The 19,589-nt window shown below is 42.9% G+C and overlaps 1 protein-coding gene across 3 annotated transcripts in view; it reads right to left on the bottom strand.

Moving 5' to 3' along the window:
- Positions 1 to 19,589, bottom strand: part of RASGRF2 (Ras protein specific guanine nucleotide releasing factor 2) — a 209,110-nt gene that overhangs the window by 128,615 nt on the left and 60,906 nt on the right. For all 3 annotated transcript variants that reach the window (XM_038765854.1, XM_038765856.1, XM_038765855.1), the window contains exons 2-5: positions 12,302 to 12,408; positions 5,042 to 5,189; positions 3,152 to 3,241; positions 248 to 501 (exon numbers count right to left, since the gene is read on the bottom strand). In XM_038765854.1, the coding sequence (XP_038621782.1) occupies positions 248 to 501; positions 3,152 to 3,241; positions 5,042 to 5,189; positions 12,302 to 12,408 (599 nt within the window). The remainder of the gene's footprint in view (positions 1 to 247; positions 502 to 3,151; positions 3,242 to 5,041; positions 5,190 to 12,301; positions 12,409 to 19,589) is intronic.

Here is a 19,589-nt window from a genome sequence, read left to right as displayed (position 1 = left end):
GGTAAGGTACCCCAGAGGGGATAGAAAGGGATATACAGAAAATCAATCAGAAGCCAAAGGATAATGGTGAGGAAAGTCTAGTTCTAATGAAAGAAGGACTGCGGATTTAGCTTTGTCATCTCTCTTGAAGGAAACGGTCACACAACATAGCTTCGTGGGATATAGTACTTTGAGAAGGAAGAGTGCACTGCTGCTGAAATAATGTGTTCCACAGAATTAAGTGAACCAAGGAAACCCACTGCCATACCTGTTGAGAAAAATGCTGCTAACATCATCATGGCTAATAGGAGGTTTCTTTGAACTTGCAGCCATTCTTAACGGCCTGAGAAAACAGTTCACAAGAATGTAGAGTTGATGTACATATTCGGACTCCGCCTCAACCATGTTAAAAACAATCTGGTTCCTTTTTCTCATACTTTCTGCATGGGGAGAACAAATATAATCTTGAACAATGGTTTTCCATTTTCTTCTACACAGCCATCCCCGCATAAAGCTCTGAACCTAGAGAGAACAACAAAATAGAGATCTTACTGAGACATATTCTCATTAACAGAAAACTTCAAACTGGATGCTTTGCCTGTCGATTTTTTCATGCTAAAAAATGTGATTTATTAAAAATTGGAAAGCATGCTAATGCAGTTTCTCGTGGTTTGTTGGTATAATTCGAGTCATTTCCTTTTCAGCTATCATGTTCTTAGTATGAGAAGATAAGAGGATTGAGTATATGCTGAAGCCTAAAAAAAGCTAAAGAATTAAGAAGGGAGCACTCAGGAAAACAGCCTCTTTCCCTAAAAACCTCCTCATAACCTCAATTTACTACTAGTTACCTTGCTTTGGGAACTCTCATTCATTTTGCAACCTCACTTTGGATAGCCTCATTTTCTTATAAAAAAAAAAGAGACATTCCAACTCTCATTTGTGATATCTTCAAAACAACTTTCACCATTTGCAATGTTGTGTCACATAGCCAAATTTAACAGTTTGCAAGAGTTTTAGATTGCAAACTCATTTCTAAATGATAACACAATATCCTTTCAGCTTTCCTGCTGCCTGCTCAATATTTCTCACACTTTTTATTTTTTCTTGGCACTTCACCCACATGAATTATGCTATCTTGGATTTAAACTGATTCCTCCACCACCTCTACCGTGTTTACAATCCTTTGTCATTTGTCTGTCAGTTTCATTAGCAAATACCTAATCTCAAATATACAATCGATCTTTGGTCCTCAAAGGCCAAAATAGATTTCAATTCTTTTTAATTTAAAACAACATATATTTTCATAACCCAACATTCTGCAAGTTATGTGACAAAATCTACTGAAGGATTGCTGTAATTTATGATCCACTCCACAATTTCAATCAGCCTTAAATCAGTCTGGATAGGCACTGAGGTGATCTTTACCCTTTATTTCTCATGTTTTCTATCTATATAAGCCCATTTGTTTAAAAAGAGACGGCTCTCAAGTGTTAACCCCAAAAGTGCTACAGATTGAATAAATAAGAAAGATTCTGATGCACTGTAAGTGTCCCACTTACGTTGCTGGAACGAAAGGTATACTGCACTGAAGGGTACAATTTAATGGTGTTAGTCAACAAGATGCACAGTTCAACCAGGAAGTGTCTCATAATCACCCTGATTAAAAGGGGGGGAAAAGAATTGTTTGGTCTGGCATGTGATTATCAACAAAGTGATTAAATTAAGGAAACAGTGGGAAAGCCTGCTGAAAGTTCAAGTCAAATCTCTGCGAGGAAGATAAAGAAATTCCAACTAAAACAACTAAAAAATTAAGCTGTGAAAGCAACATCACTGCAAAGCAATGGCTGACATGACCAGCATAGGTGCACCCATCCATTTTCAGTCAGTCAACAGTTTTAACTTAGTTCCCACTGCTACAGAGCCCTACATCAGGTGGTGGGGACAACTAGGAGAAGAACTCATAGTCCCTGTAAAGGAGGAGAAAACAATCTAAAGAAAAGAGGCTTTCAACTTTTTGCAACATTTTCTGAGCCCTGGGTTCTTGTCAAGAGCATTTACTGAAGGAATATTGTCCACAGAACACTGTACTAATCAATCAATCAATGGTATTTATTGAGCCCTCACTGTGCTCAAAGAGCACTGCCCTAAGCCCTCAGGAGAGTACAACAGAGTTGGTAGACATATTCCCTGCCCACATAGAGGCTTGCAGCTCTAGAGGGGGAATCCCGGCCCTCAAAGGATGCACAAGCAGGTATGTGCCTGTCTCAATCACTGAACTGGGGTGAGACATAAAATCCACCCTTTTCCAAGGCACCTAAACCGGCAAGGAGAGGCAAAGACGTTATCTCTTCACAGTGAAAATCCTACTTGTGGTTCTCCATGGTGTAACTCTGGAAACCTCTCTTCATAATAACAATTAATAATAATCATGATGATGGTAATAATAATAGTATTTGTTAAGCACTTATTATGTGCCATTCATTCATTTAATCATATTTATTGAGCGCTTTACTGCCAGGCACTGTACCGCTGGGGCGGATACAAGCAATCCCTGTCCCACGCTGGGCTCACAGACTCAATCCCTATTTTACAGATGAGGCAACTGAGACTCAGAGAACTGAAGTGATTTGCCCAAGTGGCGGAGCTAGGATTAGAACCCATGACCTTCTGACTCTCAGGCCAACGCTCTATGCACTGTGTCATGCTGCTTCCCTGGTACCTATTAAATGCTCATTATGTACTGAATACTATGCTAAGCACCAAGCCAGATATAAAGTAATCAAAAAAGATACAATCCCTAGTCCACACAGGACAGAGAGAGAGAGAGAGAGAGAGAGAGAGAGACACACACCAGGCATTTTATCCCCATTTTACATATGAGAAAGCTGAGGCACATAGAAATAAAATGACATGCCTATAATCAAGTTGTTGTGGGCATGGAATTTGTCTTTTTATTGTTACTTCTCCCAAGAGCTTAATACAGTGCCCCGTACACAGTGAGCACTCAATAAATATGATTGAATGAAGTAGCACTGCCAGGACTAGAATTGAGCTCTCCTGACTGCTTGTTTCCTACTCGTCACCACTGGTTGACAGACCGGAAACTTGGAGAGGGAAATACATACCCTTATGACCATGCCCCCTTTCAAACAGGAAACTTTTAAAAAATCACCTTTTTAATCTTCTTGATATCCGGATCCTCATCTTCCTGGTTGCCCTGATATGGTCGCATTCGTTCCTTCGTTTTATTGAGAGCAATAATCTAAAGAACACAGAGTTAAATGATCAGTTCAAGTCAGTTTCGAGATCCTAGCATCTTCGACTTCAGTGCCTCCCCTGGGACCCGTCTCCCTTTAGGTAGGGGTCCTCCGAGCTCTTGAGAAAGCAATCCGGGGGGCAGAGGGGGCCGGGAGAAGAACGCCTCTCCCTTCATTTATCCCCCGCAACCCTCAAAGGCTCAGCATCTTGACGATCGTCCTTACAGACCCTCTTTCCAGGGTCCCCTAGAGCTCACAGATCGTGCTGTCTCTCCCTTCCAGGAGATGAATAATACTACCAATGGTGGCATCTGTCAAGCACTTACGATACGCCAAGCAGTGTAGTAAGCCCTGGGACTAGATACAAGATTATCAGGTTAGAACAGTCCCTGTCCCTATACGGGACTCACAATTTAAGTAGAAGGGAGAACCAGCATTGAATCCTAATTTTACAATGAGGTAAACTGAGGCACAGAGAAGGTCACACAGCAGGCAAATACCAGAGCCAGGATTAGACCCCAGGTTCTCTGACTCCAGGCCTGTGCTCTTTCTAGGGAGCCACGGTGTTTCTCAGCCAAACTAAGGGCGAGAGAGAGGGAACACAGGCAAAATTTCCATTTAGGCTCTAAAACGCACAAGTCAGACAACTGCAGTGCTGAAGACCACACAGAAAACCTCTTTGGAATAGGATGCATCACTTTATTGTCCATTTGTGTCTGGCAACAAATACTCAGAAGGGAAAAAGGGGTCTAGAATGTTCCTGAGTCTAGTTTAATAACTGTGGTGTTTGTTAAGTGCTTACTAAGTTCCAGGCAATGTACTAAGTGCTGGGGTAGATACAAGCAAATTGGGTTGGACAAAGTCCATGTCCCACATGGGGCTCCCTGTCTTACTCTCCATTTTACAGATTAGGTAACTGAGGCGCAGAGAAGTTAAATGACTTGCACAAGATCATATAGCAGACAAGTGGTGGAGCCTGGATTAGAACCCAGGTCCTTCTGACTCCCAGGCCAAAGTTCTATCCATTTTAATCATCACTAAATAAGATCTTGAGTAACTGATTCCTAAGCAGATAAGTACAACGAGGGGCAAGTTCATCCCTAAAGATCACAATTCAGACTAGAATATATCTTGAAAACAAACTTGATATATAAATGTCAGAGAATCTGTTTGTAAATGTCTGTCTCTTTCACCAAGGCAGACAAGAATCTGTTCTACCTTGCTGTGGCAAAGGAAGACAATAATCGTTTTGTTTTTAAATTACAGGGCCAGAAAGCATTTTGCCACAACACTGGATTTCACAGTGCCACATCAGAATGCTAAAAACTGTAATAATCTGGGGATCACGCACTGCAAGTTACCATCAGTTGGAATCATGATTGGAACTGACATAACTTCAGTATCCCATATACCAGAGACGATTTGATGCTTGCAAAGAAAAGGGAAATAACCACAGCTGAGATTTTTGGAAAATTTCCCTGCAGAAGATTTGGAAGATGCAGGAAAAAAAATAAATGTCTTCCAGGATATCAAGAGTAAATGGTGGTACAGTCAGGAGCTGCTGAGCTTGAACTAGCTCTGTCATCAAAGTGTATTGTTTAAACATATCACCAGAGTGTGGTTTAAATTCCTGAGAAGGGAGGGACAGGGTTGGAGAGAAGGAACAAGTGATTTTGTAGAACGATTGGCCCTTTCCTGACTGCTCTTCTGTGTTGCAATTAAAACTGCAGACAATCCCAGAGCAACAAAAAGAGTACTGAGTAATGAAACAATAAGAGGAGATCAGTTGGCGTGCATGGAAATACCTCCGATTTCAGCCTTTCAATTTCTGTGTCTTGATCCTCCAGTTGATGTCGAAGTTGGTTGGCTGCAATCTTTTCCGTCTCTACAATCTGAACCAGATGAATGTATTTCTGCATTAACACTTCCCTTTCAATCAGAATGTCTGAATAGCTGGAGAGAAAATGACTTAATTAGCTTAGCATCTGGATGCTACTTTTCATATGCTTCATTTGTAAGATGAACGGCAGTTTGTTAGACTGTGTATGTGTGCAGGCCAACGTTCAATACTCTGATCACAGCCTTTCATCTCCCTCCCCACGGTGTGTATGGCTCGATAGTGACCGTTGACCCTGTCGTGTGATGGCATTCACTGCCCAGAATTGGACAGGTTTCCATATTAACTTTCCTTTTCGGCTATTTGCATTCCTAGTCTCCTTGCACTGAAAAGAGCTGATTTGTGTCTCTACAATGACTGACTTTTCTCTTCCACTATGACTTTTTTACAAAGGGAACCAGAGCAAGTCCCAGAGTGTGGTGAGTCCAGTGGGAGAGGACTGCCAACTGCCAGTCACCCCCCAAGAATGGAAATCCTATCTGTCAATTGCACTTGATTATACAATGTTGGAGCCACCTGTCTCTGCTTCCCAAGACATTTGATAAATGCTATTGGTACTGAAAGGACTAACTAGAGACCGCACCTGGATATAATTGGGTTGCCAGTGGAGAACATTGTGGAGGGGTCAGAACAAGCCCCATATGATCAATCTATTTTTTTTTTTTTTTGGTAGTCTGGTGATAATTGTTATTTTGACTGAACTACGACAGCGCCTCCATCAGCAGGCAATATTCTTCAACCCAAAAGGCTGTAACTTCCCTCACCTCTAACTGGTACCTATGTTGTACATGTGACAGATTGGGCAGTGAGAAAAATTTATCTTAGAGGCCAATCAGGAGGCTTTAGGAAAAATGGCCAGAGGGGCTTGAAAAACACATTAAAAAAATGATTCCTCTATTCAGAATCTCATGAGAACGTATTAAGAACAGATCATCGTACTAAGAACTTAATGTCACCCCAGTTGTTTTCTTTCCCAGTCATTTACTTACCATACCAAACGCACAATTTGTATTCTAACCCTACCATTCTTTTCTTTCCTTCCCTAAAAATAATTTTTCCACTTGTGCTGAGAGAGCGCTGCCTTTCCCGAGGATACCATTTCCCTCCTTAACAAGTCACAGACTCCAAAAATGACTTGCAAAACAATGAAATACAGAAAAATAATTATGCCAAGACTTTTTTCCTCCCCACCTGAGCTAACAAGCACCATTTCTTTGTCTTGATCTTAATAATATTCATTCAAAATTATCACGCTCCAATTTATTTCCTGAGAGATTCCCTAGTTCGTTATACTTCCTGGCATTTCTCGTTATCGTAACGTGGCATTTTTATATTTTCTCCATTTAATTTGCTAGGTGCGGCAGGGAGGGCGGATTTATAATTTTGCTGCCCAGAGGCACTTTGCGTATGGTTACCACCTAGCTTTTAATGATGCAAATTTTAAACAATTGTAAAATGATTATATACTGTAAAATTTGCTTGTTACAGTCTGAAATGATTTAGCAATGTAGCCCAGCTTTGCTGGACGGATTAATCCTCCACTCTTCACTGCTCCAGGCAAAGCCCCAAAGGGCAGCTGTCCCAAACTTCCCAAAGTTGTAGCGGTTGTCATAGAGGCTCCTGGCCTCTCTTCACCCGGCTCTGTGGCGGGGGAAAGGAGCCTCCCCCTGGAATGGGTACGGGGGAGGAGTTGCTACCCCACCCCAATGGCAGAAAAGGCCTACACCACATGGCCCTTAGAAAGTACTGCTAATAATAATTATAATCAAACTAATACACGTTTGATTGGGTAGTGGTGTTACTGCCACATTTTAAGGGCTCTGGTTGTATGCTCTGATGGCTCGCTTCTGTTTATATGCCATGCGCAGCCTGGCTTAGTGGAAAGAGCACGGGCTTTGGAGTCAGAGGGCAGGGGTTCAAATCCCAGCTTCACCAATTGTCAGCTGTGCGACTTTGGACAAGTCACTTCACTTCTTTGGGCCTCAGTTCCCTCACCTGTAAAATGGGGATTAAGACTGTGAGCCCCCCTGTGGGACAACCTGATTACCTTGTAACCTCCCCAGCGCTTAGAACAGTGCTTTGCACATAGTAAGAGCTTAATAAATGCCACCACTATTACTATGATGATGATGATTATTAAACATATGGTAAAACAGGATTCCTGCCCATTAGGTCCTAGAATGTAGTCAATCAGACCACAGCACCAAAGCAATGCTCATCACAATACAGCTTTACTGGACAGGACATGTGAAGAGAGTGGATGCCAGCAGAATGCTGAAACAATTGCAGTACAGTGCTGACGAGGAGTAACTGAAAGCAGGGAAGGCAAATTAAACTTTTTCAAATTCCAGTTCATCTCAACCTCAGAGGTGGAGCAAGCACATCGGTGAACTGCTGGGAGTCAAAGAAGCAGACACCAAATGGAAGTGGGGGGTGGCTTACTTTAAGGAGGGTCTTCAAGAAGATTTTAATAGGTGCTATGTGCTGCAATTAGCACTTCAACATCATAGCCACAAATGGCGGGATGCCAAGGCAGCCACAGCTGGTGAGATCCCAAAGCAGAAGCCAGGGCAATTCAGACCACCACAGAACCAAAAACTTCCACACTTCTCTAAAGAAATTACATGACCCTGAAAATGCCACCACGAAACCTCCGAAGATAAGGAGGTAGAAGCAGCGTTGCCTAATGGATAGAGCACGGGCCTGGGAATCAAAGAGCTGGGTTCTAATCCCAGCTCCGCCACTTGTCTGCTGTGTGACCTTGGGCAAATCACTTCACTTCTCTGTGCTTCAGTTAGCTCATCTGTAAAATGAGGATTAATGCCGGGAGCCCTATTGTGGGACAGGGAATGTGTCCAACCGAATTACCTTGTATCTATCCCAGCGCTTAGTACAGTTCCTGGCACATAGCAAGCACTTAAATACTACAAGAAAAGGAGGGGATCATAAGAAGATGGCAAGAACACTTCAATATCCTCCTCAATATGCCTTCTACAACTGAAAACAAGGCTCTACAAAACAGACAAAACCTCCCACTATTCACTCATTCATTCAATCGTATTTATTGAGCGCTTACTGTGTGCAGAGCACTGTACTAAGCGCTTGGGAAGTACAAGTGGAAGCACAGTACTCGTACCAACTATTGGAGAAGTCACTGCAATGAAGTCATGAAAACTGGAAACATCCTTGGGGCCGGGTGACATACTGGCTAGTTTAAGCACTTGCACACACTCATCCTCAATCTATGGACCCCTGAGGAAGTGCTTAGGATCTTAATGTGCCCCTATTGTATCCATCTTCAAAGATCAGATAGCAGTAGTTATTGAGGTGTCTCATGAAAGATCCTCGCTGTAAATCCTCCTGGATTGGCTACTAAAGAACACAGTCAACCAACATCTTCTACCACCCAAAATCACAATGTGGCTTCGGCCTACAGCTTGGCATGGTGGACATGATCTTTGCTGCACATCAAAAACAGTAGTACAGGGAGCAGCACCAGAGCCTCTACACAGTTGTAACTGACCTAATGAAATAATAATAATAATGGTATTTATTAAGTGCTTACTATATAATAATAATGATTATGGCATTTATTATGTGCACTTACTATGTGCAATGCACTGCTCAAAGTGCTGGGGAGGTCACAAGGTGACCAGGTTGTCCCACAGGGGGCTCACAGTCTTAATCCCCATTTTACAGATGAGGGAACTGAAGCACAGAGTAGCAATAATAATAATAATAGCATTTATTAAGCACTTACTACTTACAAAATGCCATTCTAAGGGCTTGGGAGAGTACAATACAACAGTTAGCAACTGGAAGGACCCAGGGTGAGGATGGTCAAATAACCGCACATCCAGCTCCAATCTAAGCTTTATAAATGGGAGCATAAAGCAGCTTTCTTTCTTCCTAGCCTCAACACACATCCACATATGCTTCCATTGTTTGAGTTCCTAGAAAAATGTTTCATCCCTTATCATGACTGAGTTGAATATTTCCCTACCTAATTATATGACAAATTACGGTGTCTCACTCTTGTAGTGTCTCTTCAAAGAACACTGTCAATAACAAATAAAAAGCTGCCATAAAACACAGGGGATAGCTCAGGTATGTTTAAATTCTAATAAACAATATTCATTCATTCAATCGTATTTATTGAGCGCTTACTGTGTGCAGAGCACTGTACTAAGCGCTTAGGAAGTATAAGTTGGCAAAATATAGAGACAGTCCCTACCCAACAACGGGCTCACAGTCTAGAAAGGGGAGACAGACAACAAAACAAAACATGTGGACAGGTGTCAAGTTGTCAGAACAAACAGAATTAAAGCTAGATGCACATCATTAACAAAATAAATAGAACAGTAAATATGTACAAGTAAAATAAATACAGTAATAAATCTGTACAAACATATACAGGTGCTGTGGGGAGGGGAAGGAGGTAGGATGGGGGGGTGGGGAGGAGGAGAGGAGAAAGGGGGCTCAGTCTGCGAAGGCCTCCTGGAGGAGGTGAGCTCTCTGTAGGGCTTTGAAGGGAGGAAGAGAGCTAGCTTGGCAGATGTGCGGAGGGAGGGCATTCCAGGCCAGGGGTAGACGGCGGGACACGAGAGAATGAGGTACAGTGAGGAGGTTAGCAGCAGAGGAGCGGAGGGTGCAGGCTGAGCTGTAGAAGGAGAGAAGGGAGGTGAGGTAGGAGGGGGCGAGGGGATGGACAGCCTTGAAGCCGAGAATGAGGAGTGCCTACTGTGTTCATGGCACTGTACAATGGGATTGGGAGAGTAAAAGAGCTAATAATAAGAACAGAAATTGTGGTATTTGCTAAGCACTTTCTATATGCCAAGCATTGTGCTAAGCACTGGGGTAAATATAAGATAATCCAGATCACACACAAACCTTGTCTCACATGGGGCTCAGTTTAAGGGACAAAAAGAACAGATACTCAATCCCCATTTTAGAGATGAAGAAACTGACGCACAGTGAAGTGACTTGCCCATGATCACCCAGCAAGCAAGTGGTGGAGCCAGGATTAGAACCCAGGTCTCCTGACACCAAGTCCTGTGTTCCTTCCTCTAAGCCACAGTAGTTTCTGCCCTCATGTAGTTACAAATTAGTGAGGGAATGTATACACTGAAACCATTTACAGTCAGGAGGAAGGAAGTGCTAATGTACATGTTAGTGTTTAAATAGTATAGGGAATGTAAACTGAAGACTGTGATGAGGGCTGTATCACTGTTTAAAAGGGGAAAAAAGGAAATAGCAATCATTTAAATAGCAAAACAGACTAAATACATATCCAGAGAGTCACCCCTAAATCCACTATTCTAGGCATCTATTGGTAATAGGAAAATTGCCCTGTTCTTATTGCTACCACATGGGCTCTGGGGCTAAGAGTAAGTACTTCAAATAGGCTTAGGACAGAACAATCCCCAAGAGAACAATGATAGAATAGACAGCAAAGCCTGGTTGCTTCACATTGCCATCTAGATGCTTCTCGGCTTCTCCACCAACACAGGGCCCTGCCTGCATCCTGAAAGTCAATGATTGTTTTCAACTTTCCCAGCAGTGGGTTGAGAGTTACACTGAGACACCAGTGGTTACCACAGTAGAAGGAAGCACCGTCAGCTTGGTGATCATCAGGGGGAGTGGAATGTAATCCCGACTGACTCAAACATTGTAACACTAATAGACCATGGAAGACATGGCAGCTGGAAATAACTTCATGGATTTTTATTTGGTTTGGCATGCTGCCCCAGCAACAGGAGAGTCTCTGTCAGGAAGTTTGAGCCCTGGTGTGATTATTATTATTACTCTAGACTGCAAGCCCGTTGTTGGGGAGGGACCGTCTCTACATATTGCCCATTTGTACTTCCCAGGCACTTAGTACAGTGCTCTGCACACAGTGAATGCTCAATGAATACAACTGAATGAATGAATGAATGAATGATTATATTTTTTTTGGTGCCATTAGAAATTGGCCTCAAAAAGCCTGGAAGTTGTTTTCTTACACATGGAGAAAAATGTGGATATTCGTTTGTGTACTAGAGGTTTTTATTTTGGTGTAAGGTAGGTAGTCTTCCAATCATTTACCTCTCAGTACTAGTTTCTGTCTTATGATGTCGAGTCCTCACCAACCCATAGCGATGACATGGACACATCTCTCCCGCAACGCCCCACATTCACCTGCAATCATTCTGGTAGAGTTGTACTTCCCAAGCGCTTAGTCCAGTGCTCTGCACACAGTAAGCGCTCAATAAATACAATTGAATGAATAAGTCACAGTATCCTTAATCTAGTTCTCCCTATCCAACCTTACCTCACTGATATCCTACTACAACCCAACATTTCACCCGAGCCAACCTACTCACTGTGCCTTGATCCCATCTTTCTTGCTGCCAATCCCTTGCCCACTTCTTCCCACTGACCTGGAACTCCCTCCCACTTCATATCCAAAAGATCACTGCTCTCCCCATCTTTAAAACCCTACTAAAATCATGTCTCCTCCAAGAGGCCTTCCATGAGTAAGCCCTCACTTTTCCCCATTAGCCCTTCCTTCTGCATCGCCTATGCACTTGGGTCTGTACCCCTTAAGGATTTTGATGTTCACCCCTCCCTGAGCCCCAAACCATTTATGTACATATCCATCCCTAATTTATTTTAATGATGGTCTCCCCCTTTATTGTGGGCAGGGATCCTTTTTATCTACTCTATTGTATTCTCCCAAGTGCTTAGTACAGTGCACTGCACACTGGAAGCACTCAATAAATACCACTGATTGAATGATTAATAAGGTTTCCCATTTTCTTAGGTCGGAGGGAAGTCAAAAGACAATGTATCTCCTAAAGGCTTCATCTCTAACTCCTCATACCTTCTATTTATCTCTGAACCTCTGGATCCCTCCCTCACTTGAGATGATGCCAGTAAGAAGCGATCCTGTTCTTTAAAGAGGGCACAAACTGGCCAAGTCCTGGATTCTCTGGAGTGGTAGGGGGGCTCTCTATGGGACATCACAGGGGTCTAGATCAAGAGAGGCCCTCCTCCTCTCACATCGATGGAGAACAGGCATTCAGAGGTAAAATGGTACCAAGATCATCATTACTCCGGAGAACAAGTGTGGAAATGACAGCATTTGTCCACCCAACCCATTCCAAGGATGCAGAGATTGCTGTAGTACCTGGCTTGATGAATGGCATCCATCCACTCTTTACCATCATGCTCCTCTTCACATCGGAGTTCCAAAGGCTTCTGACCTTCATGGCCGAAGACAACCGTGAAGTAGTACTTGGAAAAAAAGAAAGAAATTCTTTATTAATGGTATAACTATGGCAACCTATCAAGTTGCACCTACTGAAAAGATTTCCACAAGCATTCTTGGCAGTTCTTTCAAAAGCTCAAAAGAAAGAACTTCTCCCCAAAATGTTGACTGCCCCAATCCTCCAAGTACTCGGGATCCAAATACCTTCCTAGGCCCTCATGCAGGCTGAACATGATATGCTGTAATGCTCCTTTACACCAAAATCTGAAAACCTCCCCAGAAAATCCTACTGAATCTCATGGAGTTTATATAGCTTTACCATTTTTGCACATATTTTCCAACTTATCCAAATAGTTGGGGAGGCATGAGTTCTGTTTATTTTGTTTATTAGTTCATTCACCTACTTTTACTCTGAACTGAAGTGAAACATTCTGAGCAACGTAGGAATCTTACAATGTTTTGAAATGAGGGGGCATTAGAGATGAAACACTTTCACTTACTAAGCTCAGGTACTGCTAAGTCTCCAATTCTTTGCTTCTGCCCTACCTTTGCATCTGATATATGAGCCCATCCTGACAAACACTTCCACCTTAGCTGTTCCAGAACCACCCCCTACCTCTTCAGGGTACCTCTATTCTCTTCTCCCCTTCACTACCATCCAAATGAAAGAGAAGTTCTGGATTCTTCTGTGCTTGAAGTTTCATTTTTTCAGGCATTCACTCTCACAAACCATCTTACGGATGGGAAACTAAAGATGGAACAGGTTAACCCATTTTTCCTGGGCCCCGTGGAGAGTCATGTCTGTGCCAGCAAAAAATTTTAATTTTCAGACTCCCAAAATCAACCTTTAACAACTAAATCACTCTTCCTTCCAACAGATACAAGAGATTAAATGAAAACTAGTGATTACTGCAATAACCAGGTGCTACCACCCACGGGAGTAGAGAAGAAAAAAAGACATTAATCTTGGAACAATCTACTATAAGCTATTTGGCACACATATGAACATAGAAATTTCAAAAATTGTTCGGGTTTGTTTTCAATTAGTCCAAGAAATGAATGGCTGGTATGCAGCTGACATCTGCATCAACAACATGCGTCAATATGCAGGATAACCCCTGAAAATTCACCAACAGCTTTTTTAGTACTAGTCACGGTTATATCGAGCACTGAATGGGATGCACAATACTAAGTGCTCGGAAAAATATAAAAGGAAAAGAAACACATTCCCTTCCCCAATGGTGATTGTTCTTGAGGAACAATCCTGATTCTCCTGTTCTTTGGGAAAAAAAGATGACCTTTTATACTGGATCACGATCCCAGCCAAAGGAATGCTTATAAGTCTGAGATATGATGATAATATTAAAGAACATAAAAAACCAGTGATGAGATCATCAACAAGGTTTTGTGGGCATGTAGTAGTAGTAATATTGTCTAGTGGAGAGCACAGGCCTGGGAGCCAGAGGACAAGTGTTCTAATCCCGGCACTGTTGCATGCCTGCTGTGTGACCTTAGGTAAGTCACTTCACTTCTCTGTTCCTCAGTTACCTCATCTGTAATTCTACTCTATCTTTATCCCCTTTGATCTTTCAGGTGCCTTCGCTATTGATGACCACTGCCTCTAAAAATGTTATTCAACCTTGTTTTTAACATTCTCTCCTGGCTCGCCTCCTACCTCTCTAACCACTCCTTCTCAGTCTTCGTAAACTCTTCCAACCACTTCACCCCATACACGTGGGCGTCCCTCAAGGCTCACTTCTGGGACCCACACCCCTCTTCTTTCACTTTACACTCCACAACTCAGGGAACTCCTTAGCTTCCATGCCTTTGATGATCATCTCTACACAGATGACGCCCACAAATCCACCTTCCTCCACAAATCTACCTTCTTCCACACTCACATTTCCTACTGCCTTCAGATCTTCAAATGGATGTCTCGCACACCTCAAGGTCAACATGCCTAAAATTGAACTCCTAGTTGTAACGTGAGTATTGAATGAGCCCCTGCAATCTGGCTTAGAGACGGCCCTCTCTAAGGTCACCAATGAATCTCTTCTTGCCAAATCCAATGGCCTCTATTCCATCCTAATCTCTCTCGACCTCTGCCCACCCACTTCTCCTGGAAACATAATCTAACCTTGGTTTCACTGACACTCACCCCTCCTGGTTCTCCTCCTATCTCTCCAGCTGCTCCTTCTCAGTCTCTTTCAGTGGTTCCTCCTCTGTCTCCCACCCTAACAGTGGGAGTCCCTCAAGGCTCCGTTCTGGGTCCCCTTCTAATTCTCCATCTACAACCACTCCCTTGGAGAATTTATTCACTCCCGTAGCTTAAGCTACCACCTCTAGTCAGATGATTCCCCAATTTACATCTCCAGCCCTGATGTCTCTCTTTCTCTGCAGTCTCGTATTTCTTCTTGCCCTCAGGACATCTCTACCAGAGTGTTCAGCTGACACCTCAAACGTAACCTGTCCAAAACAGAACTCATCATCTTCCCACCCAAACCCTGCCCACTCTCTGACCTTTCCATCACAGTACACATGACCATCCTCCATGTCTCTCAAGCCTGTAACCTTGGTACTATCCAGGACTCATGTCTCTCATTCTCCCCCTTTTAGACTGTGAGCCCACTGTTGGGTAGGGACTGTCTCTATATGTTGCCAATTTGTACTTTCCAAGTGCTTAGTACAGTGCTCTGCACATAGTAAGCGCTCAATAAATACGATAGATGATGATGAACCCACATAATCTATCAAATCCTGTAGGTTCTATCTTCACATCTCTTAAATCTGCCCTTTCCTATCCATCAAAACTGCTACTATGCTGATCCAAGCACTTACCATAGCCTGCCTTTATTACTGCATCAGCCTCCTCATAGACCTCCCAATCTCCTGCCTCTTCCCATCCCAGTCCGTAATTTAGTCTACCGCCTGAATTATTTGTCTAAACAAACATTTGATCCACATCTCCCCTCTACTCAAAAACCTTTAATGGTTTCCCTTCCAACTTCTCAAACAAAAAACTCGTTACCATCAGCTTGAAGGCCCTCAATCAACTCGCTCCCCTCCTACCTTACCTCACTGATTTCCTAATACAACCCAACTCACACTCTTTGCTCCTCTAGCTTCAACCTATTCACTGTACCTCAATCTCATCTGTCTCACCACTGACCCTTTGCCCATATCCTTCTTCTGGCCTGGAATTCCCTCCCCTTTCATATCTGACAGACCATCACTCTTCCCATATTCAAATCCCTACTAAAATCACATTTTCACCAAGAGACCTTCTCTGACTTAGCCCTCACTTGCCCTATTCCCCTTCTCTTCTACATTGCACTTGGACGTGTACCCCTTAAGCACTTTGATATTCACCCCACCTCCAGCCCCACAGTACTTATATAGATATCCTTATACTCTGTTATTTCCCCTTTCTTTAATTTATTTTGATGTCTGTCTCCCTGTCTAGTATTTAAATTCCTTGTGAGTAGGGATTGTGTCTACTAATTCTATTATATTGCTCTCTCCCAAGCCTTCTTCCAGTACTCAGTACTTAGTAAGTGCTCAATAAATACCACTAACTGATCGACTGACTCCCCTCAATCCAAACAGCCACCACCCTGGCCAGAGCATTTGTCATATCCTGGCTGGATTATTCCATCAGCCTCCTCACTGACCTCCCAATTTCCAGCCTCTCCACTCTACAGTCCTTACTTCACTCTGCTGCCCAAATCACTTTACTAAAATGTCATTCAGCACATCAAATCGATCAATAGTATTCAGCACCTAACTTATTCAGAGTACTTTTAAGCACGGGAAAGAACACAATAGAGGTGAAAGACAGGATCCCTGCCCTCTAGGAAACTGTAATTAAATGGTTACAACACATCCCAGATAGCAATTTTTGTTAATAAATTCACAGGCCAAAGTAATTCCCTACCCCTGCAAAAAAACCCCGCTGAATTTCAGCAAAATGTTTATAAAAACTCATCACTTAAGTAATAATCAAATAATGCAGATTCTGTCAAATAAAAATCACTTCTCATCTTGGCATGCAAAATCCCAACAAGGCCTATTGTTCCAGAGGCAGACACACTTGTTGGGATGTCACTGGCATGAGAAGAAAGTTGTCTTTCCATGAATGGGGAATGGAAGACTCTAAAGGTCAACCAAAGCAGCAGAACAATTATGGGGCTTCCAGAATGACAGGCCATAACTTAGGCCCAATAAACAAACAAAACCTTGAAGATTGCCACATACCCAACTTGCTCAAATGAAAACCTTAAGGGCATATGTTTTCTTTGGGGAAGAACAACTTCATTTAAGGACAGATGCACTGTTCCTCATTGAAGTTCTTTAACGTTGTTCCAAACAAAAAGATGGAAAAGTGACCTCACTGGTACCCAATGTACAAGGCCACTATCAGCTGTGACACTTACTGCTGCCATCCTTTCCCTTGTTTGTCCAAATGCAATCAGTAGAGGGGATGCTCAGCAGGTCAACAGGAAAATGATTTTTTGGCAAGATTTAGGGTTGTCATTCACCCAATTTTCTATGGGAGAATGTGGCTTTCAGCTGGTCTGTCCCTTGGCTAGTATGGATTCGTATCAGATACTTTTCGGTTGCTGTCAACCTCTCTTCAATCAATCAACGGAATTTAGTGAGCTCTTACTGGATGCAGACAAGTGTACTATGCTCTTTTTTTCTAATGGCATTTATTAAGCGCTTACTATGTGCAAAGCACTGTTCTAAGTGCTGGGGAGGTTACAAGGTGATCAGGTTGTCCCACGGGAGGCTCACAATCTTAATCTCCATTTTCCAGATGAGGTCACTGAGGCCCAGAGAAGTGTAAGTGACTTGCCCAAAGTCACACAGCTGACAAGGGGCAGAGCCAGGATTTGAACCCATGACCTCTGACTCCAAAGCCCGGGCTCTTTTCCACTGAGCCACGCTGCTTCTCTTGGGAGTTGGTAGACACAGTCCCTGACCACAAGGACTTCACAGGGAGGGGAAGACGAAAGATTGGCAAGTGTTTTGCTAAGGTGCGGAGGGATGGTGTCAAAGACACTGGTGGAGGGAGGAGATTTCACCACAGCTCCGGCTCCCAAGTTCCGTGGCTCAGAAGCAGTACCCCGTTCGTAGGATTTGGGGGGGCTGGGGGTCTCCCCTCTGAGAAATGCTCCAATTGCAGGAGAGATCAGTGTACTTTTGCAAAATGGACCATCTGATATCACCACATTAATCTGTGCCTGGTGAAACAAGTGACCTCATTTGTGTCTCAATAGCCCGAGCCGAGAATAATAATAATCATAATGGCATTTGTTAAGTGCTTACTATGTGCAAAGCACTGTTCTAAGCGCTGGGGGGGATACAAAGTAATCAGATTGTCCCACGTGGGGCTGACGGTCTTCATCCCCATTTTCCAGATGAGGTAACTGAGGCACAGAGAAGTTAAGTGACTTGCCCAAAGTCACACAGCTGACAATTGGTGGAACCGGGATTTGAACCCGTGACCTCTGCCTCCCAAGCCCGTGCTCTTTCCATTGATCCACACTGCTTCTCAAGCAGCATGGCCTAGACGTTAGCGCATGGGACTGGGAGCCAGAAGGAACTGAGTTCTAGTCCCCGCCCTGCAACTTGCCTGCTGTGTGACCTTGGACAAGTTACTTCACTTCTCTGTACTTCAGTACCCTCACCTGTAAAATGGAGATTAAGAACATGAGCCTCATGTGAGACAGGGACTGTGTCCAACCCAATCATCCTGTATCTCCCCCAGGGTTTAGTACAGTGCCTGGCACAAAGTAAGTGCTTAACAAATACCATTTAAAAAAACCCAACACGTCCAGTATTTCTTAGTACTGTCAGTTGGCACTCTAACAACAGTTCCAAGATAAATGTTTCAAGGAGGGACTTTTACTGAGTTAAAGAGTTGGTCTATATTATGCCCAGGCTTGAAACTGGCACAACGGGCTTTCACTGAACCAATATTTTCTGTGGAGCTGAAGTTTTTTCCCTACCTACCATCAATGCACTAAGGAAGTCCGAGGCAGGAACTGTGAGAGCGCTATTTTGCAGTTTCAAAATAAACGAGATTTAACTGCCTTGCCAAAAGTCAAAAGGCTACTCTCCAGAAGATCTAGGTCTCCAAACCAAGTTTCTCTAGTGTCCTCTCAGGATGCTTTCCGCTAAACTCACCTCCTCTTCCCTATAGATGAGGAGATCCGCCTTGAGTTTTTGAAGCTGTACAGCAGTCAAAAAACCACACAGTAATGAATGAGAAAAAATGTGGTGAAAACTCAATGAAGATGGAATGAACTTGCTGTAGTATTACACTGAATTAAACTATGTAAATTTTAGCCAAAGAGAACTTGGAAGATCTATACAAGGGCAGATCGACTGTTTAAAGGACAAGCTGATAAATTAAGGCCTTCAAGAACTGCAACCTCCGGGCCTCACTTGGTAAGAGGAAACCATTAATGATATATGGTCAAATCCAGTTACAAGATTCAATTGGAACCTCAAAGGCAATTTTGGCTTGGGAGCCCTTATTAATTTAGCAACCTTTAAAAGGCAGAGGTGCAATTACACTAACAGAATAAACCAAAGGTTAAACTATTTCTTTCACATAATTGTGTGTGTAGAGTTGGAGGGCATGTGGTACTGAAGTTTGTTGTATGGGGAAGTAAAGAAAAAGTAAAGTCCAACTAAAGCCCTGCCAGCTGCAAATGCCAACCTTTGAAAATAACTTGAAAATTAATTTGCAAGACTGAAGTGCAGATGTGGGCCTAAAATATAAGGAATTTTTCCTTTTCATAAGAAAGTATCCTTGGATGGAAATGGAGAAAAATTGAGTGTAGTCTGGCTTTCCCTTAAAATTTCAGTTTAACACTCATGCCAGATGACTAGTCTAAGTTTTAAAAATGTCAGGGAAGAAGATTCCATGACCTCTCAGTAACCTATCCTAGTGCTGAACCATATTTATTACCAACAAGTTCGTCCTTATATCTAACCTAAATCTCTCTTGCTGTAATTGAAACCCATTAGCTCCTGTCCTTTTCTACGATGAATCAAAGAACAGTTAATCCGCTAATAGTTCTGCATGAAGGAACTGTGAACCAAAGCTTGTCCTCTGTTCTCCACCGGAGATTACTTCAGCATCATCAACAGTAATACCCCTCAAAGTTTTTTTAAAGAGTTAAAAGAGGTACCCTCA

This window comes from Tachyglossus aculeatus, chromosome 23 (genome assembly GCF_015852505.1).
Source record: "Tachyglossus aculeatus isolate mTacAcu1 chromosome 23, mTacAcu1.pri, whole genome shotgun sequence".
Taxonomy (NCBI): domain Eukaryota; kingdom Metazoa; phylum Chordata; class Mammalia; order Monotremata; family Tachyglossidae; genus Tachyglossus; species Tachyglossus aculeatus.
The sequence above is the reverse complement of the archived record's forward strand: the minus strand, read 5'-3'. Positions and strand labels throughout refer to the sequence as shown.